Source organism: Typopeltis vanoorti, chromosome 20, assembly GCF_054136105.1.
Source record: "Typopeltis vanoorti isolate ZY-2024b chromosome 20, IOZ_Tvanoo_1.0, whole genome shotgun sequence".
Classification (NCBI taxonomy): Eukaryota; Metazoa; Arthropoda; class Arachnida; order Uropygi; family Thelyphonidae; genus Typopeltis; species Typopeltis vanoorti.
Window position 1 is genome coordinate 98050296 of NC_143568.1, and position 23617 is coordinate 98073912.

General features: G+C 36.2%; 1 protein-coding gene across 1 annotated transcript in view; it reads right to left on the bottom strand.

Moving 5' to 3' along the window:
- LOC150095699 (proline dehydrogenase 1, mitochondrial-like) overlaps nucleotides 1-18802 on the bottom strand; it is a 128453-nt gene extending 109651 nt beyond the window's left edge. The window contains exon 1 of the mRNA XM_090409944.1: nucleotides 18470-18802. Coding sequence (XP_090266070.1) covers nucleotides 18470-18802 — 333 coding nt within the window. The remainder of the gene's footprint in view (nucleotides 1-18469) is intronic.
- Between the last annotated feature and the right edge of the window lie 4815 nt (nucleotides 18803-23617).

The following is a 23617-nucleotide window of genomic DNA, read 5'->3' on the forward strand; positions in this document are numbered from 1 at the left end:
GTGCAAACTTTGATAACTAATATTTAAGGAATTGACAGCGTATACTAGAAATATAAATTAAATAAATTTTAATATATACTTTCCGATATTTCGGCAAACGTCACGTTGCCATCTTCTTGGGAACTTACTACAAAGACACGTGCACACAAGTACTAATAACAGCAAATGAGACTGAAGCTAGGAAGCTAATGTTTTCCTAAAGTCCTGATGGTGCCCCCTGGCGGGCTATATTGGTAGTTCTTGGCCTTTGGGCTGAAGTTCTTCTGATAAAAGTTTCCCAAATTTGGGGCAGTCTCATGCATCCAAATTTGTTGAGGTTTGGCATGTTCCTAAGGGCCAAAGCTGATTCCATGAATAGTCTTTCATACTTGAACTTGCTACGGTGTATTACTGTGGCTTTCTTCCATCTTATTCTGTGGTGAGTATCCAGAGCGTGGTCTGCAAGCCCAGAGTGGCTGTACTGGTGAAATCAGATGTAATCCTTGTGTTCTGAGATTCTGATATTTGCTGTCCTGCCTGTTTGGCCAAAGTAGGACAATTTACAGCTGCAAGGGACTTGGTATACACCAAGTAGGTCTAGGGGAAGTGGTTGGTCTTTAGTGGTCTGAAACTTTTATCAGAAGAACTTCAGCCCAAAGGCCAAGAACTACCAATATAGCCCGCCAGGGGGCACCATCAGGACTTTAGGAAAACGTTAGCTTCCTAGCTTCAGTCTCATTTGCTGTTATTAGTACTTGCGTGCACGTGTCTTTGTAGTAAGTTCCCAAGAAGATGGCAACGTTTGCCGAAATATCGGAAAGTATATATTTAAGTTTATTTAATTTATATTTCTAGTATACACTGTCAATTCCTTAAATATTAGTTATCATGTTTAACCAGCGTATAAGCCTCTCAACAAGGTGCAAACTTTGTTTGCCTACACTTGGGTAAAGGATTAAATTAAATTTATTATAATGGAGTTAATATAACATCTAGTCCAGATTACTGTTTTATTAATAAATCATACAACAAAAATACCTTGGATTTTGAAAACTAAACTTCACTGGCATAACTTGGGAAGAAACTCTGAATTTAATTAAAACGAGATTTCCCATTCATATCAATAAACTCTTATTCTGAAATTAATTATAGTTATTTCAGTTATCAGAAGAGCCTATATGAATAAACTGAAAAGGAAGTGACAAGTAGTCCTCATTCCTTAAATTGGTGGTACAGATTCACGGATGACATTTCTCCAGTTTGATAATGTTCATTAACACCTCTGAGAATTCGGAAAAAACATTCACACTAAGATACAGGTTACACTTGCAACTGAAAAAACCAGCATCTCTTTTTTGGACCTCATACCTTATTCTTCACAAACTAGATGAAACTTTCAATTCTCGGGTTCCCCCCCCCCCCTTTTTTTTTTTGAAAATAGATGCATACGACATATTGATCCTCTATCCTACAATCATCCATGTCTGAAGTCTGCCACTATTATAAGGATTTTTGTTCATTGGACTTGTCTCTGTGCCATGAACACTTTCTTACAAAAAGAAATACAATATATTATTTTTCTGTCTAATGATTTGAAACTAACAACAACAAAGCCATAAATAATATATACAGTCACTCTAACTACTCAAAGAGAAGTTAACCATGTGGCCATCTCATGAGGAATTTCTGAGTGCTCCACCAAGATACTTGGAATTCTTGACTTTTAGTTTGCATTCTGTCCTGTGAAGGATAAGCCTCTATGTTGGTGTTTCTTAGTGTTTATCAGCTCCCCCTGCACTTATGGTTTAAACTTACATTGGTCAATCAAGTGAAATTAACCTCTTGGAAACATACTGGAAAAATCCATAATATATATATATATGTTAAAGATACCAAGCTATTTTAAACCTGGTTTTAATCCATTTTCCAAGTAAGTCAAATTTGCACCTGCAAGTAGTGCAAGTCTGGGTGACCCGCAAAGTAGTGCAAGTCTTAGGCAACTCGTGGTAAAGGTGGAATAAGCTCTGATCACTATTCTTAATATTTACCCTTAATGCAAAGCGCATCTCTTTGAGGAGATGTATGATGCTACGCATTAAAGGCAAGGGGGGCCACTACCCAGACCGGTTTCGACCTTTATTGAGGTCTCATCAGTGGGAGCCAGGCTTAGAAATACCAAGGTTAAGTAATACAGAGCTTATAAGTATTTTACCAAAACAAGTTACCATAAGGTGCTTTGACCTTATTAAATAAAAATCTCAGGATGAGAGATAGATGTAGAAAGTTTTTTACCTTGGGTATAATATATGTTAAAGATACCAAGCTATTTTAAACCTGGTTTTAATCCATTTCCCAAGCAAGCAAACAGACAAGTAAGTCAAGTTTGCACCTGCAAGTAGTGCAGGTCTGGGTGACCCACAAAGTAGTGCAAGTCAGGTTTAAAATAGCTTGGTATCTTTAACATATATTATACTCAAGGTAAAAAAACAATTTGTGTATATATATATATATATATATATATATATATATATATATATATATATATATATACAGGGTGTTCGGGATAAATTTGACATATTTATAATTAATTATATTTTTCCGTAAGTTACATGTATTAACACACACTTCTCTTCATTTAAAAGGTTGGACCCTTCTTCATTCATATACAAGATGTCAGAAAGGATGGATAGCTGGAACCCACCTGAATCATGGAAGAGAATAACTTGTATCATGATGATTCGTGCCGGCCATCAAAATAAGGATATTTCGACTGCTGCCCAATGCTCCCTGAATACAGTAAAAACAATCAGGCATGAACTAGAGACTTGCAATGGTGACTACGAGGATGTAGCAAGAAGAAAGATCCCTAGCAGACGATCTGATTGCGTTCGTACAGCAGAATTCCTCGCAAATCTGCAGGAACAAGTGTTGAAGATCCCTGGCATTGGAATTCGGGCTTTGTCACGTGAAATGAATGTTGCAGCCTCTACTATGAAGCTTGCACTCAATGAAGACCTCTGCTACTACTCATACAAGCGCCGCAAAGGTCAGCTGCTTACAGAAAAGGCCCGTGAAAAACGTTTGATAAACGCGAAGAAACTTCTAAGCAAAGTGAAACATCCTGCGGAACCACAAACAATCTGGTTCTTTTCCGATGAGAAAAACTTTTGCCAGGATCAAAAACACAACACGCAGAATAACAGATGGCTTGCATACAGTACAAAGGACATTCCTCGTGTAATGCAGACTAAATTTCCCCAAACTGTGATGGTTTTCGGATGTGTATCCTCTGAAGGCAATGTGATGCCTCCGCATTTTTTCCAAGAGGGCCTCAGGTTGACTTCAGATGGCTACGTGGAGTTGCTAAACACTGTAGTCAAGCCCTGGATAACAAGGGTAGCCAATGGTAGGCCGTATGTATGGCAGCAGGATTCGGCCCCTTGCCACACCTCTGGGAAAAGTCAAAAATGGTTGTCTGAAAATTTCTACGACTTCACCAGTCCAAATGTTTGGCCTCCAAACTCCCCAGACCTTAACCCCATGGATTATTTTGTATGGGGCGCAGTTGAAAAAGACACCAATCGCACTTCCAGTAATACAAAAGCCCAGTTAATGGATAAAATTAAAACAGTTTTTGCGGCCCTTCCCAGGGAGACTGTAGCATCAGCTTGTTCGAGGTTCCGAAGCAGGATTGAAGCTGTGATCGATGCTAATGGTGGTTATTTTGAGTAAATCTTGTTGATAGTATTGTAATTAACGCTGCCTGTAATGTTTTTTGTCAATTCATTAAATTTAATAGATACAAAGAAGATTTTCTTTTTCCTTACGAAACTGTCAAATTTATCCCGAACACCCTGTATATATATATATATATCTCGGGTTTAAGTCAGTTAATTTAGAAAAATGAATATATATATATGTGCTGGTCATGCTGTGGAAGTAATATCACTTAACATTGCTCGATTTTATTTTAACCTTCTACTAAACCTTGCTAGGCCTTTAGTTATAATTAGATGGTACTTTACTTTAACTCACTGATTCCTAATCTGCATTATTAATCCTTCTCTTTACATTTATGCTACTGTTTGATGCATGAACCTTCAAGATCAATTAGAGAAATGGGATTAGGAGACTTTTTTTTTGTATTCAATTTGCATAAGATTCTTTGAATTTTGTCCAAATCACTTAATGACAAAATTAAAAGCATGCATTAAATATTGCAAGTCTGGAATAGAGAATATTTGCCAAGATTATCAACACAATGATTTGAAAAAAGTATTCTGTATCTACTAAAAATTCTAATGACCCAAAAGACAGTGGCATTATGCATGTGATTCTATCTTATCCTAATTTATTCTCATTGGCAGACCTACACTTTTTTTATGGTGTAGGCATTCAGAACTGAAGTCCTACAGAATAGGTTGGTTACTCCTTATTCCTGGAAGTGTCCTATGTCTGTAGAAGCATGTGTTCACAGATTCGGTTTGCCTGTTCTTGGGGACAAAAACCCGAGTTTCCAGATGAAAAAAACTCCTACCTTCGTATGAGACCGAATAACATCTTTAGTCAAAAGAAACCAGATAAAGGTTCCTCACATCACTGACAGGGAATCAAGCCCTGGTCTTTCCGACCAAAGGGCTTCGTCTATCCCAGTGGTTCTTAACCTGGGGTGTGTGCACCCCTGGGGGTGCGAGAAAACCCTGGAAATGCTTTCTCGCACCCCTGGGGGTGCGAGAAAGCATTTCCAGGGTTGCGAAAGAAGTTTCTAAATTTTGACCCAGATTCGATGGACGACAGCTATTTAATAAAAGACGATCTTATTGAAATACGAGCCAATGCACGTATTCAAATGGAATTTGAAAAACTGGACTTAGAACAATTCTGGTGTACACAGTTAGAACCTTATCCACAGCTGGCAAAAGCAGCATTGTAGGCACTTTTACCATTTGCCACCCTACCTGTGTGAAATGAGATTTTCATCACTTTTGCACATAAAAACAAAAGCCAGAAATCGCTTAAATGCAAGTGATAACTTACGCATGGCTCTTTCAATAAAGGAGCCTCACTTCAAAAGTATTATTATGAATAAACAACATAGCCATTAAACACCGAGATATTGTTTTGTATGTATATGTAAATGTATGTGTTTATTTTTCAATAAATATATTATCTTGCAATAGATGTAATTTCCTAAATAAAGAAATAGAAACACATTTTTCAAGGGGATGCAAGAACTTATTTTTAGATTCAAAGGAGTGCTGATCACTAAAAAGGTTAAGATCCACTGGTCTATACTGACTGAGCTATGGAGGGTCTATGTATGTGATACTTAAATTTAATATCAGTGACACCTATGGATGTATAAATTTTTACAATGAAAATCCTCATTTATAACAATACTAATTTTAATTATAAATATGATAATTACTGAAAAATTAATTCACCAGTCATGTGAAAATAACTATTAATTAATTCTATGCCTTCTGTTTTTCTTTTTCTTCCCTTTCATATTTGACTAAGGATAAGGAATTGAATATTCTTGAAATGATTTAACCCAAAACAAATACAGGGTGTTCGGGATAAATTTGACATATTTATAATTAATTATATTTTTCCGTAAGTTACATGTATTAACACACACTTCTCTTCATTTAAAAGTTTGGACCCTTCTTCATTCATATACAAGATGTCAGAAAGGATGGATAGCTGGAACCCACCTGAATCATGGAAGAGAATAACTTGTATCATGATGATTCGTGCCCGCCATCAAAATAAGGATATTACGACTGCTGCCCAATGCTCCCTGAATACAGTAAAAACAATCAGGCATGAACTAGAGACTTGCAATGGTGACTATGAGGATGTAGCAAGAAGAAAGATCCCTAGCAGACGATCTGATTGCGTTCGTACAGCAGAATTCCTCGCAAATCTGCAGGAACAGGTGTTGAAGAACCCTGGCATTGGAATTCGGGCTTTGTTCGTGGAGTTGCTAACTGTAGTCAAGCCCTGGATAACAAGGGTAGCCAATGGTAGGCCGTATGTATGGCAGCAGGATTCGGCCCCTTGCCACACCTCTGGGAAAAGTCAAAAATGGTTGTCTGAAAATTTCTACGACTTCACCAGTCCAGATGTTTGGCCTCCAAACTCCCCAGACCTTAACCCCATGGATTATTTTGTATGGGGCGCAGTTGAAAAAGACACCAATCGCACTTCCAGTAATACAAAAGCCCAGTTAATGGATAAAATTAAAACAGTTTTTGCAGCCCTTCCCAGGGAGACTGTAGCATCAGCTTGTTCGAGGTTCCGAAGCAGAATTGAAGCTGTGATCGATGCTAATGGTGGTTATTTTGAGTAAATCTTGTTGATAGTATTGTAATTAACTCTGCCTGTAATGTTTTTTTGTCAATTCATTAAATTTAATAGATACAAAGAAGATTTTCTTTTTCCTTACGAAACTGTCAAATTTATCCCGAACACCCTGTATGTTCTTCAAGCCTAAAGAAATCTGAAATGTATATTTGCATTCTTAAATGCCCAAGTAAACAATTAAATGGTGTAAAGATCTTTTCCTTACTTGAGAAAAATTTTTATGCTATATCATCCACAAAATGTAGCCAGGTTGAGTGGATGATATCTTTGCAATCTGGTCTCTCTGAAACCAAACTACTTCAGTTTCTGGATAAAATTAACTCTTTATATACTAGCATCAAGTAAACTATTGAACACGAATCGAACAACAATTTCCCCTTTATGGACACTTTAATATGCCATAACTCTGCTGGAAATATTGAATTTTCCATTTACAGGAAGTCATCCTTTACAGACAGAATACAGAACCTACACAAAAAACAAGTATTATCAAAGGCCTTGTACGCCAAGCATGCACAATTTGTTCTTCTGAGTCTCTTCTATTTAGAAGAATTAAATATAATAAAACTTATCTATTACTTAATAGATGCAGCGAGATCTTGATACAGAAAAGATTTGATAATTATCATCCCTCTTCCAGATTGCAATCTGATGCTAAAAGGATCAGCATATGCTACCTTAAAGGAATATCTGTAGAAATAGCAAGGACCCTTCACAAATATAATTTGTATACCACCTTCAAACCAGCCTGGAAGTTGTCATTTTTCTTACTACCTATCAAAGATATACTGTCACCTCTATGTTTGCTACTTCGAAAAGACTGGCTGTTCTAATACCGTTAAATTGAAGAACATCAAGATTACACATATGATTTTTGGAATCTGAAGGTTCAGGCCTTGCTTCTCATGCCAGCGACACTAAACAGATTTCACTGGAACTTTACTAAGATGTTACAAGAAGGTTCAAATTTGATAGTCTATTTTTTTAATCATGTGAAGCCCTATGCCATCATCCTAATTTTAATCAGCCTTGTTAATAACTTTTTTAATTAATTAATTAATATCTATTCTCACATCTCTGAACTCTAATAGTATTTCCTCCTACTGTAGAGTTGCGACTGAGACACATGATATTATATGCACACTATATGAATCATTCTTATATTCAGAATTAGATGCTTTATCTAATAGACTAAAATCCAGAAGATCTGCCATAAAAACCGCCCGTAATCTTCTTAGCCAGAATGACAGTATGGTGAGCAGGTGGGATGTACTGTAGTCCCAAGCAGTATCACCTGGAGTTCGTAATTACATAAACATCTTCCAAAAACTATCTGGATTTGACCTGCCCAGGGATATATGGATGACAGCTAACAGGATTCATACAGGCCATGGTGTATGTGGAGACTTTCAAAGTGGGGTAAGATACCAAATCCCCACTGTCCCTGTGGAGCCGAGACCCAAACCATTTGCCATGTAGTACAGGAATGTGAGCTGACAGCATATCCAGGTGACTAAGGATATCTTTGGCCTATCCCCAGAGGCAATCAATTGGATTAAAAATCTAAATGTTAAAATATGATTAATCTTCTGCCTGATGCTTGTCATAAATTTCGTGTTTGTATTTTGGCTGAATGTAGGAGTTTACTTTTTATTTATATTATCATATATGTGTATCTTATCCATATTCATGTGTATTTTATCTTATTGTCTTTTAACCTGTGTACATGCCATACAATAAATAAATAAATATTCAGAATTTAAATATTGTTACCAGCTCTTCTCCCTGAAAGAAGCTCATGACATATTGTGCAATTTCTAGGAGAAACAAACAATGCCATCTCTGGGACTGGCTAACACGTCTTTACCTGAAAATCCTGATAAAGGTTCGCCATGCTCTGGGCAGGATTTAAATCCAGGTATTTCCAACTTGAGGGTATTGTTGATACTGACTGAGCTATAGAGACTAATATTATTTATGTGATATAATAGAATAAAATTTATTCATACTTTTTTATACAAATTTATAAGTTACCAACAAAAATTGTGGAAAGCAGTTAGTGGAACATGAAGGCACAAGAAGTAAACTATTATAGGTGGGTGTCAAGGTGTGGTGGTCACAACCTTCAGAGGAGAAGCCAAACTTCTGTGGTACTAGGCACCACTACAAGTAGCTCATTTCATTCTACAACTCTGCTTACTGCAAGCTAAGTAATTAAAAACCAGGTCTGGACTTTAGAGCAAAGTCCCAATTTTCTTTCTATTCACTTCTTCAGCATACAAAGTGAATGAAGTTTTCAGAGTTAAGCTGAACATGATACACTCTTTTTTTAGCATTATGCAGCTTTAGAGTAGTTTTTACACATATGAGTCATTAGATAATATAGGACCAAACCTAAGAATAATGCTTTAGGAGGATTCTAGATCAGCTAGCAAATAATCTTGATGTGACTATAGAAAAATGATTTGTACAGAAGTTGGGAAGAAATGCTTCATGTTTATAGCCTTAGCAAAGAACCCATTTTTCTTTTTATCTACAAGTTGTAAGTTTCCTTTTTTTTTTTTTTTTTTGTTATAATGAAATACAGAACCTGGAAATTTTTCTTTATATAGTTATGAAAAAGCTCATCATATAAATGCCTTCTGTTTTCAGCTTCACAAAGATGGGCCATTTCTATGGCATGTTCCATGACAGCTGTTAACGTTTCTAGCTGCAGCATCCTGATTTCTGCATGAATGTTCGCTATTGGATTGTCTGAGACTTGTTCACACGTGCCTTTTCCCTCAAGTAACCCCATAGGAAGAAGTTGAGAGCCGACAGATCTGTAGAATGTGACGGCCAATCAATTGCAGTTTTTGCGAAATTATTCGCTTGCCAAAAATGTCACTGCATTACTGTCATTTTTTAAAAAGGAGGACCCGACGATTCCCTGCGATGTCACACAGCACCAACCCATACATTTGAGGAGGTGCAATTCATGCTGGTGAACAACCCTTGAATTCTCCAAACCTCAAATCCTGCAGTTTTGTTTGCTTATGAAACCAGTAAGGTGAAAGTGAACATCATTGTACATAATCAGATGGTAGATAGTCATTTTCTTCTCTAGCCAATTATTGAAAGCAAACTTCAAAATTTAGACATTGCGGATAATCTATCAGTTTTAATTACTTTACCGGTGGATCTCATATGGGAAGAGACATAAATGACTTAAAATGTGCAGCAGTGATGTACAAGACACACACCCAGCTGGCCCGAATGCCTTTGGGTTGACATTCCTAGTTCTTCAATACTTGCACACAATGAATATTTTCTTCTGTCCTCGCTGAATGAAATCTCCCAGATCGTTGCAAGTCACTTACAGAACCCTCTTGCTAGAAATATTCAATCAAGCAATGAATAATTGTTTCCGAGGGAATATGGTGGCAATATGTTCTTTGCATTTAGAATAATTGAATGCTAATTTTCAAAATAAATTTGCATGATTTTTGTTCATTGTTGGGTTGTGAACTTTTCCATGATTAATTTCCCAAATGTTCCTTAGAATACCTGAAAAAAAAAAATAATAAAGTGAAAAAATTAATAATCAAAAATAGTATTCATATTTTAAATCCCTTTTGACTTATAGGACATCCTGTAAGGGTTACATGATCTGGAAAACCTGCTCTAAAGGCCAAACATAGAACTACATTATGCCAAAAAGTGTCAACACTGCCTTGCCTATATGATGCATACACACACCTGAATTGCTATGTATAGGCATGTGGGCATTAGCAGTGTAGATATTCCTTGCCATTAGGATGACTGGACGATAACCTCACTCACAGTGGACTGGGGTCCACTGTGAGTGAGGTTATCATATGGTGGAAACAACAAACCTCTTCCCTGAACTGGTAGTGCCAAGAAACTGACAAATTGAGACTGGCAAACTCTCAAGCGTGTTGTCACAGTAAATCATCGGCCACCTTAGCAACCATTGCAAATGATTTTCACGAGCCATGGAATGGAAGCCAGTGACAGAACTATTAGCTGGGAGGTGTTTGCCCATGGGTTTCATGGTCATGCTGCGACTTGCAACCCCTTGATTACACATGCCAATGCTTGGCATCATCTAGAATAGTGCAAACAACACCATCATTGGACTGTGGAGCAATGAATTGCAGTACAGGACCTGGCAATCCAATGGATGTGTCTGGACCTGACAGATACCTGGTGACCGATGCTTATAGGAATGTCTTGTATTGACTGTGAAATTTGGAGGAGGTAATATAATGGTCTTGGGGGGGGGGAGGCTGTTTTTCCTGGTTTCAACTGAGCCCATTGGGTTCTGTGTCTGGATCTTTAAGTACAGATGCCTACCATGACATTTTGGACAACTCCATTCTTCCCACACTGTGGGAATAGAAACAGGCTGTTTTCTATCATCACAATAATGCAACTGCTCACAAAGCAAGGGCCCAATCTCCATAGTTTGAAGACACTGCGATGGAAGAACTAAACTGGCCAGCCCAAAGTCCTAACTTCAACCCTACTGAACATCTTTGGAATGAGCTGGAGTGAAGATTGCATGTCAGACCTACTCATCCAACTAACAGTCGTCAGCTGTTCCCCATACTACAGGAGGAATGGAAATGAATTCAAGCAGCAGTTTGAATTCATTACCAGAACTTAATGGAGCCTATTCCAAAGGTAATGGCTGTAATAGCAGTGAAAAGAGGCCCAACCTCAAGTGTCCAGACAGGAAACAGTTCCTGTCCAGACACTTTTGGCAACAGCGTATTTCAAGCCACTTCATGCCTGCCAATAAACAGGGTGGAGGTCTCACCCAATGAAGAAATTTACCTATGCATACCGGCCATGAATTAGAAATCTTTATGTAGTTGTACATAAAAGTCACTCATACAATGCATATGCAAAATACTTGGTCATATGTCACCATGTGTTGTATGCAGCTATTTAAAATGCTGCTGGTCAGTAATTGTCAACAGTGTTGATCACAATGGAAAAAGCAATGGATCTTTCAGAGTTTGATAAAGGACTTATTGTGTGCCTGTCTGGCTGGAGCCACAATTTTGAAAACAGCAGAGCTGACTGGTTTCTCAAAAGGTGAGATATCCAGGGTGTTCAATCAGTGGAAAAATAACACACACACTACTTGTCTAAGAGGTGTAACTATGGTCCTAAGATGTGTCAGGAATGTGTCAGAAAGCTTGTACAGATAAACAGAACTTCCTGTGTGCAGCAATTGACCGAAGCATTTAATGAAGGTTGTTCCCAACCTATATCTCACCAACCTATGCACAGGGAATTGAAGAGGATAGGTACTGGCAGATGATGCTTATATGGAAACCATCGATTTCTGCAAAGAACAGGAAAGTTCATTTATAGGAACACCATGACTAGATAGTGGAGGACTGGAAAAAAGTTATGTGGTCTGATGGTAGGCAGAGAGTTTGGCAGGAGCCCATGAAGTAATGAACCCAGCTTGCCTTGTAAACACAACTCAAGGTTCTGGACGTGGTGTCATGGTGTGGGGCATGTTCAGTTGGTATGGAACCGGTCCCCTGGTATTGCTGAAAGATTGGTTGTCCTCCAAGGAATATCCGAACATTGTTGCCAATCATGTCCATTTTGCAATGTTGACTTTTTATCCAGCAGGTGATGGTTGTTTCATGGACAACAATGCTACTGTATGCTGCACAAAAATTGTTCAGCAGTCATTCAGCAAGCATGACAGTGACTTCCACCATCCTCCCTGGCCATCACAAAGCTAGGATCTGAACCCCATAGAGAATGTATGGGATTAGAAAAACAGATCCAGGAGCAAAGTCCTCTTCTGTCAAATCTGAGCCAGTTAAAGGACTGTCTGGTGAACAATTGGTATGCTGTAGATGCCATCCAACACCTTGTGAAATCTATGACAACTGGTAGACGTGCTGATATTTAGCTTGAATTTGAAAAAGTTCAAGCTAAATATCCAACATGGTATTAAATAAAAGTTTATAATTTAGTGGCCAGTATGTGTGCCACTTAAAGATATTCACAAACATCCATTCCAGCAGTTGATTTGAATTTATGGCCTACTGGCTGGAGAGCAGAAGTACTATTTCACTCAGGGGCTTTTTTCCTTCCGAGGTACCTCGGAAAAAATCAACAAAATCCTAAAAAAACATGACTTGACCTGTTGTTACAGACCACATAGAAAATTGGCATCCCTTATCCGCTCCACTAAAGACCAACCACTTCCCCTAGACCTACCTGGTGTATACCAGGACCCTTGAAGCTGTAAATTGTCCTATTTTGGCTAAACAGGCAGGTCAGCAAATATCAGACTCTCAGAACACAAGGACTACATCCAATTTCACCAGAACAGCCACTCTGGACTTGCAGACCATGCTCTGGATACTCGCCACAGAATAAGGTGGAAGAAAGCCATAGTAATACACCACAGCAAGTTCAAATATGAAAGATTATTCATGGAATCAGCCTCAGCCCTTAGGAACATGCCAAACCTCAACAAATTTGGATGCATGAGACTTCCCCAAATTTGGGAAACATATATCAGAAGAACTTCAGCCCAAAGGCCATGAACACCTAATATAGCCCACCAGGGGGCACCATCAGGACGTTAGGAAAATGGTAGCTTCCTCGCTTCGTTTCTCATTTGCTGTTATGTAGTATTTGCGTGCATGTGTCTTTAAGTTCCCATGAAGATGGCAACGTGACATTGCCAAAATATCGGAAAGTATATATTAAAGTTGATTTAATTTATATTTCTAGTGTATGCTGTCAATTCCTTAAGTATTTAGTTATCACTCAGGAGCTATAGTTCAATTAGTCAACAATGCTCTTGGATGAAAAGACCTGGATTTGAATCCTGTCTAGAGGAGGAAGAATTTTTATAAGGATTTTTTAATTGAAATGTAAGATAGTTAGCTGATCTTGTGTGGAGGTGGGAGGGTTTTTCCATCATGCAAAACAGTAAAATATAGGCTGGAATAATGCACACAATTTACAGCAATAATAGACTGATCTCATTTCAGCTTTGGCCCTAATTCAAAGCATCAATAGCTATTCTTCAATTAACAAGGAAATTACATTTATTTCCTTCTCAATTTTAACTTATCCTAAACAATAACTGCAAAAGTCAAAGCAAACTTCTACAACATTTGTGATCGACTCACAAACAGACACTGCATGTTTCAACAAATGCTCATTACCATCTCCAAATCTGCACCTATTTTCATAAGAGAAACTCAACTTTCAGCTACTTTATTCATCCAAATCACACATTGACTTTCTTTTTGAAGTAACATTTGAACATAGGTCATCATCATAACACAAAATACAGATATAAACTTTATGATCTGTTGCAGTTTCATTTTTAATCTAATAGCCTCTTCTGAAGTTTACAACCTGGTTTCTCTTACCATGTGGTTTATTTTATTAATTGTTTAGGATATTGAGTATTGGCCATTTGGTTTACATGTTCTATCCAATTTTGTTTAGTTTTTCTTCTATCAATTTTATTTTTAATTCTTTAAAATATCTCCATTCCCTTTTAAGAATCCACTCTTTCTAATCTTATTTTTGTTTAAAAATCTCTTTGCTTCATTATATCAAATCTGTTTATATATCTACCACTCTTCTAATCTGAAGATTTTTTTTAAATTTATTTTCTGTAAAATGATTTTTTTCCATCCAACCTTACTAATAGTGAAGTTATCTTTTCATACATTTTATAACTCCAACTGGCTTTCCATTTCCAACTGTAGTGATCCAGCAGGTAGGGATGCTGAGACATATGCTATCACCATCTGTTATTTCAGACATCCTAACAGAATACCACTACACTTATTTCAGACAGATATTTTTATTGCTTACATTTTTTGGATACTTCCATGGTAAGTATTCATCAGAACTGGCATCAATTTATCCGGGCAGCTCTCTAATTCTGTTGAGTGAGTGAATACTCACTCTTCCAGTTCCTCACAAAAGTTTTCTCCCTCTTTGTTCATTTCTTCTACTGCTGTACTTTGGAACAGTCACCCTTCTATTGAATTTTCCAAAGAGCATAATCTGCAGATTTCATATCTAGTGGCTGCTTTTGATCTTCATCTTTCTGGCCATTCACAGTACAGGTTGAACTTTGTGGGATTACCATAAACAAAACTGGGAAGCAATAATCAGTTTCATGGAGTAAAGAGGAAATTAGAAAGACAATGTATATATTCTTTTTGGTAAGAAAGTAACATTGTGAGCAGAGTTTTATTATTATTATTATTTATTTTATTTTATTTTTTTATGTGAATCCCATGAATGAAAAGTTGAGAATCTCTAGTACACAGTAGCATATATGGTTAAAGGTTAGATAATTGAGGAACCTACAGTGAAATTATTATTATGTGACACCTCCAGGGAGTCCAAAGACTCATCGAGGGAGAGTGTGCCAACAGCATCGAATGATTAACCCCTTCCAACTACTAACCGTGCTCAAACTTGCTTAACTTTTTGTATGAGCCATCAGCAGCAAAGGCTCTACCAATTGACCAACCTTTGCTGGCCAACAAGGTCATCCCTGGAAGCTGTAAAAGCAGGGTCTGAACAAGGGAGCGAGAAGCAGGTTTTTTTGTATGCAGAGTTGTAAATGATTGGAATGCCTTGCCTGAGAGTGTGGTGCCTGTAGAGAAGACATTCACATTATCATGGATAGTCATATCTTCACACTGGTTCAGGATAAAAGAGTATACAAAAAATTTGACATAGGAAGTGATCATCATTTAGTTTTCGGCAGAATAAAAATAATTTCATATTGAAAAAAAAATATGTACAAAAGTTTTTAAAAAACACACTGTTTTTTGCCTCAGTATCCCATAATACATAGCATTTTGGATGTATGTATTTCTATGCATTATGGGAGGAGTCACTACCCAGACTGGTTCTTCTTCATTGAGGTTTCATCAGTGGGAACCACATCCAGAGAGATAAGTTTGAATCAATGCCTGCTCCAAAATGTTATCTTTGTGTTTAGTGTTCAATGCTACAGCTATTCTTTCCTTTCAAGCATAGCACCTTATTTAGCAGATGCTCACTAGGAGCAAAGTCCTCTTCTGTCAAATCTAAGCCAGTTAAAGGACTGTCTAGTAAACAATTGGTATGCTGTAGATGCCGTGTATGCTGTGGAATCTATGACAACCAGCGTTTTATTCTTTATCACCTTGGTAACACCGATTAGATTGGCTTTGTGCTTCTGTCATTTCAAATTCTTTTCCATTGATATTGATGATGTTGAGTCCATCTTCAAGCTTGTCAATATTTGCTAGTAATTGAATTTATACTGTTTCCTGATGAAAGGAGTAAATGCTTTTTTAACTAGGTGATACATAAGTCAGCACATCATTTTGTTTGTGGTTTAAGCCAGTATCAAATGAAATTTTAGCCACATCCCAATTTCTGAGCCCATCCTTATTCATTCAGTGTAAACCTTGCAATGGGACATACCCTGACACAAGGATCAGACACTGTGTAAGAAGCCTCAGTGTTCAATAAAAGTTATGTGGTTTCTTTGACCTTTAAGCAACCATTAATCCTAAATTCTTATCTTCAAATTCAATAGGGTTCTGATAACTTTATTAAATTTCAATACTAGTAAAACCCAATCCTATTATTTCTAACAAAACTTTTTTTTCCCCCAGCTTCCTTCTGACAACACCAGATCTATGAACAAAGATAAGATTTCTCTAACCTTCAGTCTTTCTCATAAATGTAATACTAATACTGCATCCTCAAGCATCTAAGAAATGAAGGTCTCATTATTGTTAAGACATTATTTCACTTCTGAATAGTTACTGGCTATACATATCCATTCAACTACCTGATACTTTCTCTTATTTGGAATAGCATCCTAGAAAGCTCACTGAAATGTATGAATTATAGAAGTCTAACCTACAAAAATCATATTCCTAAAGTAAAAAACAAAATAAAAATGAGAAACATCATCATCTCAAGACTAAGTGAAACTAGCTGGAGTTGCAGAGCCGAGTTACTTAGGATATCAGGCCTGGGCTTTGTTTACTCTGCTCCAGCGCACTGTGCACCAGCCTGGGAAAGAAGTGCTCGAAAGAAGTGCCCCAAATGAACATAACCATGCACACGATCAGCAGGACCCTGAAATTCACCCCTCTGTCATGGCTAACAGTGCTTTTCAACATAGCCCAACCAAATATACAAAGGCAGGCAGGCAGGCTTCACTAAAAGAACTGGAGAAAATCACAAATAACTTCCTACTGCCTCTCCACTCAACCCTTATAAATTCCCCTAGAACCTGGGTGAAGTCAAGGTACCCATTTTGGGACATAACCAGAGCCTTTTCTGGTCCAGCAATTTGAAATCATGACACGTGGAACCAACAATGGGCTATGAACTTGCCAACAAATGGCTCTCTTGTGAAAGACCCTTGCAGTCACCAGCCTGGCTTCATCATTCCTAGAAGGCTACAGACAACCTATCAACAAATGGTTGATAGGTTGTCTGTAGTTGATAGGTTGTCTGATTAGTTAGCCATAGGAGGCTCTAGAGTGGCTTTCAACATTGGATACTGAACTATAGTTTGACTCTGCTATATGAATGCAAACATACATTATGGAAGAGAGCAATTAGGTTAATTAGTGGACTGGGACAACTCATGGTAAAGGTGGTATGATTTCACATCACTTGCCTTGGTATCCCATAATGCAAAGCACATCTCCTTGCGGACATGTATATTGCCATGCATTATGTGAAGGGTCACTACCCACCAATTTCAACCTTTATTGAGGTCTCACCAGTGGGAGCAAGACCCAGAGGTGATATCAAGGTTGAAATAATACAGAAGTTATATTTTTATACACGAGTTGCCAAAAAGGTATCACATCTTATTATTAAAATACTCTGGATTAGAGATAGTTGTTGAAGGTTTTTCCACTTGGTTATATCATAAATTAAAGATACCAAGAAATTATATTCTCAGTTTAATCCTTTATCCTTATCTGTTTTCAATCCTTCGTTTGCTTACACTTGGTATAAGCAAACGAGGTATATAATTTCTTGGTATCTTTAATTTATGGTATAACCAAGTGTAAAAACTTTCAACAACTAACTATCTCTAATCCAGAGTATTTTAATAATAAAGGTGTGACACCTTTTGACAACTCATATAAAAATATGGCTTCTGCATTACTTCAACCTTGGTATCACCTCTGGGTCTGGCTCCCACTGATGAGATCTCGATAAAGGTTGAAACCGATCTGGGCAGTGACTCTTCCCACAATGCATAGCAATATACATGTCCAAAAGGAGATGTGCTTTGCATTATGGAATACTAAGGCAAGTGATGTGAAGTCAATACTGCCTTTGCCATGAGTTGTCCCAGTCCTGAAAATACTTCAGGTGCAAACTTTGTTTGCTTACACTTGGATAAAGGATTAAACCAAGTATATAATTTCACAGTATCTTTAATTATGGTATAACCAAGTGGAAAAACTCTCAACAACATCAATATCTTGTCATAAGGTAGATTGGTGGATTGGTTCATCTATCTTATGGCAAGCTGACCATACTGGAAGTAAAAGTAAACACAGTTTATGCAACTTGCAATTAAAACCTCTTGTTTACCTCTCCTGTTCATATCACAAACCTACATAATGATTAAACAAGTTTAATAATTTTTAAGATGATTAAATTTATTCTTGACTAAGAACAACCATAAAAGGAGTAGAAGTTACTGAATCATTAATACCTGCCCATGGGGCCAAGCATCACATATATTGACATTATCCTACTAACCTTGGTATTATACTTCCTCTAACTAGAAAAGCCTCCGTAAACTTCGGCTATACACCTATGTGTAGCGACTTAATGTTAATAAATAGCTACTGTGAGATGGTTATTTATATAGCCTTTTAAAATGAATTAGCCATGAAAGAATTTTTGTTGAGCAAACGTAGTACACCACTGTTCTATAAAATAGTGTATGGCTTAGTAATTTAAACCAATTCATGAAATAAACTTAATTAAATTTTAATTTAAACACAACTTAATCAAACCATGAGTGAAGAATGTTTTTGTGTTAATTATCGAAACCTACCTTCTGATGATTTTCAACAAGATAATCGTACGTACTTAATTTTAGCACACATAACGCACGAATTATTTCCCACGTGGTTTTACTTTTATACGCATCTTTAGTATTTTCAAAGGTCAAATCTAAAGGGTCGCGTTGAGAAGGCTCCTCCTCATCTTTTCGTGGTTCCGTTGATGATGTTGTTGCCACAACACTGGCAGGAGTTGACTTCCATCTTGAAATAAATATCTGATTTGTAAGTGGCGCTTTTAATGATAATCTGTATGTGGTATTACACTTTACAACATATCTACTGCACTTCCTTACTGATAAAAAGATACCAACAGCAGCAGCCATTGCATGTAATGCTTTTTAAACGAAGCGACTACTGTCCCCTTTATAATAGATGGCGCATTGAAACTACCGCGATGCCGATATTAGAGTTCACATTTAGGTGTGTCTTAGCGTGGGTAGCAGCAATAGCCAATCGCTTCTACTTTTACGAACACACCTACTTCGTAGTGCACCATCCTTCTACACAAACATTGTGTGCTGTATGGAAAGGCATCAGAATGTGCTCTTCTGGCTAAATAAATAAAAGAATGAAATACAGCGCATGGTTTAAATAAATGAAAAGAAACAATTTCTATATTTTTAATCTTTCATTTTTAATTTTATGTTCACCAAAATACGAGTTCGGGTTGGGAATTAACGTCTGAAGCAATTAAGGGTACGAAGCTTTATTGCATCCGTTTTCGAGCCTGTTTGTTTCGCTCTTTTTATTTTACATGTATTTTCTTTTTCTTTTTTTAGAAAAGAAAAACTGTAGTTGCTGTGAGCAAACAATCTCTGCCTCTGTACGACAGCGTCAACTTCCTAGTCTTTTCAACTTCGTTTTTACAAATCCTAGAAGATTGTAAAAGCCTTTTGGCTCTTTATTTTAGTATAGGCTTGCCAGACGTCGAGTATGTACCGGACTGTCCCGCATTTTATATCAAATTTTGCTGTCTCGTATTGTACTTGTAGGGACAGCCTAATGTCCCGTATTTTACTGAAAAGATAAAATTCTAAATATTATGTTAAGCAATTATAATTTTCAATATTCTTTTCGAATATTGAATAATCCAACTTAAATTGATTTGTAAGCCATAAAAATTGACAATTGAAACTAAATTAATTGTTTACTTTACGGCGGTGACGGCTCCTTTCGTTGGTCGCTTTTTATTTAATATAAGCATTTTATTTATAATTTTGTACAGGTATATTGCATTTACTTATTTTCAAACAGTTTTTATTTGACATTGTGGGTGCGGTATTAGTACAGTACGTGGATGTTATTTTAATAATTATTAAAAAATAATATTTCTAATGTGCGATATTTGGTTAATACATAAAATACATAATTAAATGTAAATTAATTTTCTTTATTAATTATACAAAGATAAATTAAATTTTGTTTCCTTCCTTAAGCCCTTAACAATGCCAGAACGAAAGTGCGTTTTTAACGATGATTATTCGAAAGAACGAAATTTTATTGCAAAAGGAAAACATAACGAGGAAGTTGAATGTAAAATCGGATCGGATATTACACAACAATTAACACTCAGAAACACAAATTGCGCATAGCGAGTCCCATTTCCAAAAGTATTGATACTTATTGTGTAAAATCAATTACCAGATTTATTTTGCAAAACCAACTCACCACAATTGTCCCGTATTCGGAAAACCAAATACGAGACATCGGTCACTCATGTCCCGTATTTGGTTTTCCAAATTCTGGCAACCCTATTTTAGCAACTACAGTAATATATCTGTCTTCAGGCGATTTTGCTCTATAGAAATAAACTCTATTTCCACACAGTTGCATAGACACACACACAGAGTGAGAAATAATATTTTATTTTATTATTATTATAATAAATATGCTAACGCCTTTTCTCAAAGGAAGTACGCAACACAGTTTAGCCCTAATTAACTTTTGAAGACAGGTGGACAGTCAACGCCGCCTAAAGTCGAACTTTTAATGGTCTTTTCTTCCAGCAGCCTAACGCATGGAGCTATGGAAGCAAAAGTTACTAAGACATTATTATTATTATTATTATTATTATTATTATTATTTATCACAGAAATTTTAATGGTTATATCTAACCAAGTAATGCCACTGATTTGATCCTCCGGAGATATCTTTTGATCACATGGAGATTCTGTAATAATAATAATTAAAATAATAATAATAATACACATAAATAGCCCTCTACAGCTGGGCTTCATAAATTTGAGAAATCAAAAACCAATTTCAGAGCATAAATTTCATGTATCCTTATTACTGATCTTGGACAATTCATTTGGTACAGCTATCTGTGAATGACTAAGCGCTAGTTGTTTTCAAAATAAGATAGCATAATATATTTCCATGTGTTACGCTTTAGCTGTACGACAAAGAAATACATAATTTTACAAACAAAACAACAACAACAAAAACACTAAAGGTTTTAAAAATCCTACAAGCTTTATCTCAAAACAACGTTTGAAATGATAGGAATAAATGAAATTCACAAATTCAAATAAATTGGCGTTTTAAAATTCACACACAAAAAATAAAAAGGTGGGCGTAAACTTTGTATATTTAAAATAATAATGAAAAAAATCTTCAATTTATATTTTTAACATGACTGATCATAAATTCTGAAGAGTAACATTAGCTAATGAAAATTCATTAGTTAATGAAAAATGACCATACACTATATTTTTTAAAGAAAGAGAGAGAGAGAGAACTCTTTAACGGTGGAATTTTGTTCTGAAAATGTGCTCTGCATGGGTAATTAAAAATAAAGCGAAGACGAGTATACTCGTCAAACGCAGAGTGAATACACCTACTGTAAATTTTAATTAAATTATAACAAAGTGGCAATTATTAAAAGTTAGTTTATTTGAAAAATCAATAATTGTATTGCTCCAGAATTCATTAATATCACCAATACTATCAACACAACCTAAAAATATTGTTTTTATAATGCATTACTATTAACTTACATATAAGTAATGCTCATCACGTAATGTAGAATGAAGAACTGCTAAATCACAAACACGTAGCTATGGTAAATATCAGTGGCGGCTGGTGTCTTGAAATCGTGGGGGGTGCTGCAACTTTCGAAATATACATACTGTAAGTATAGTGTATAAGTATGTTTGGATAAAATATCACAATTATGGTAAAAATTAATTTAAAAAAATTAAACATGAAAAAAATATTGTTTTTTATCGATAAAATTATATAGTTTGATATAATTCAAAATTACTTTAAAAAAATATATATTCTTCTTGTTTTGTTTCATGAAAAAAATATTGTGTATTATCGATAAAATTATACAGTTTAGTATATTTCAAAATTGCTTAAAAATAAAATCATTATCATAATCCCAATAATATTCTAAAATAAAAACTATAACAAATGTTATAGTTTTTGTGTTATAGAATGGAGTAAAACCAGTTTTAAAATAGCTTGGTATCTTTAACATTTATTTTACCCAAGGTAAAATATAACAAATGTTATGTCTTTAATTGTAATGTCCAAATATTTAAAGAGATGGAGTAAACATGATAAGCACTACGAACACTCTACTACTGGCGCAAACTGCATATAAACAACAGTAAAACTGCGCGACGGGCAGTGCCGCATTACGCTAATAGCTCGCATCTCACTATGACGTGCACATGTTTGCGCGCGTAGCAATATGACACTGTAGTAAACACAGTGCTGCTGGCGTCCTTCGGCCTCCTAAGTGCTACAAGATGGATTTTTATTATTTTTTATACAAAATAAGAGAATTATATAGGATTGTTGATGATGAAATTAAATATTACAAGCAAATATAAATAAATGAATAAATATATTTATGTATCGAGAAAAATTGGGAGTGCTGCAGTTCCGCAGTGCATATGCACGAGCCCCCCCCCCCCCGGTAAATATAATTTCTTTTAGATTTTAGAACACGTGTCATGTCTTAACATAAAATAATTTATATTTTTCACTTAAAATGTAAACCTATTTTTTAAAACAAAACTTTTCTTGCTTTCATATTCGCAAAAACACAAATAAGGCCAGTGTAGTCTAATTTATTATTATTATTATTATTATTATTACATCACACCTCCAGGGAGTCCAAAGACTCATCGAGGGAGGGCATCTACTCTACAACTCTTCGTCTCACTACTCCACCAATCTTCATCATCGAACACCAACGCCATCTACCGCCGCCAACTAACACCACTAGTACTTTCACAAACATCCATGCCTACAGCGGGATTTATGACCATGATTTCATGTTCAAGTGAACATAAAATCATGGCAACACCTTCCAATCGAGTTTCGGTCATTGTAGAAGGTAAATAAGCTTCAGTTTTGAAAGACTACACTCGCCGCTTGCAAATGTTACCGGTACTGCGCGGAAAAACGAAATCACTTTTTGGTCTCGCTGGCGGACCTTTACGATTATCAGTCCTTCGGCATCACTTAAAGAGGGATTCCATTTTGCTGGATCAATGTTCATTTGAAGTTCATTACTTAATTTTTTTTTGAAGAGGAGGATTTTAAATCAGTTCCGTTTTCGCCCTCATTGTTCTAATATCGACATTACTGGGATCGCAATTAGAAGTACTTGCCATGAGCTCAGAATTCTTGGTTTCGGTCCATTCGCTTATTTTCTCTTGTACTACATTAGCTGTTTCATTTTTTAGATATTTATGCTTTTGTTTCTGAATATCGCGTTCATTTTCTGATTTTCGTTTGCGAAATTCTGGGCCTGATAGTTTTTTTTTTTTCAGTGACACCTCCCTCTACCCCCCCCCCAAAAATATATATTATATATATATATATATATATAATGAAACTTTGAGGTTTTAATTCCACGACATGGCTCAATGCACGCAACATATAACATACAGTGTACTAGTTAGAATTAGGAATACGAGATGATGGCAGTTGTCTACAGTATTCCCATTCACTAAATCTACTGTATAGCAGAAGCTTTTCAGTGACACCTCCCTCTACCCCCCCCCCAAAAAAAACTATTTCCTCAATCTAGAAAAATCGATCCTAGAATTCACATGTAATTGTTCCAATAATACTAGTTAAAATTACGAACAAAAGATGGCAGCAGTCTGTCATTAAAT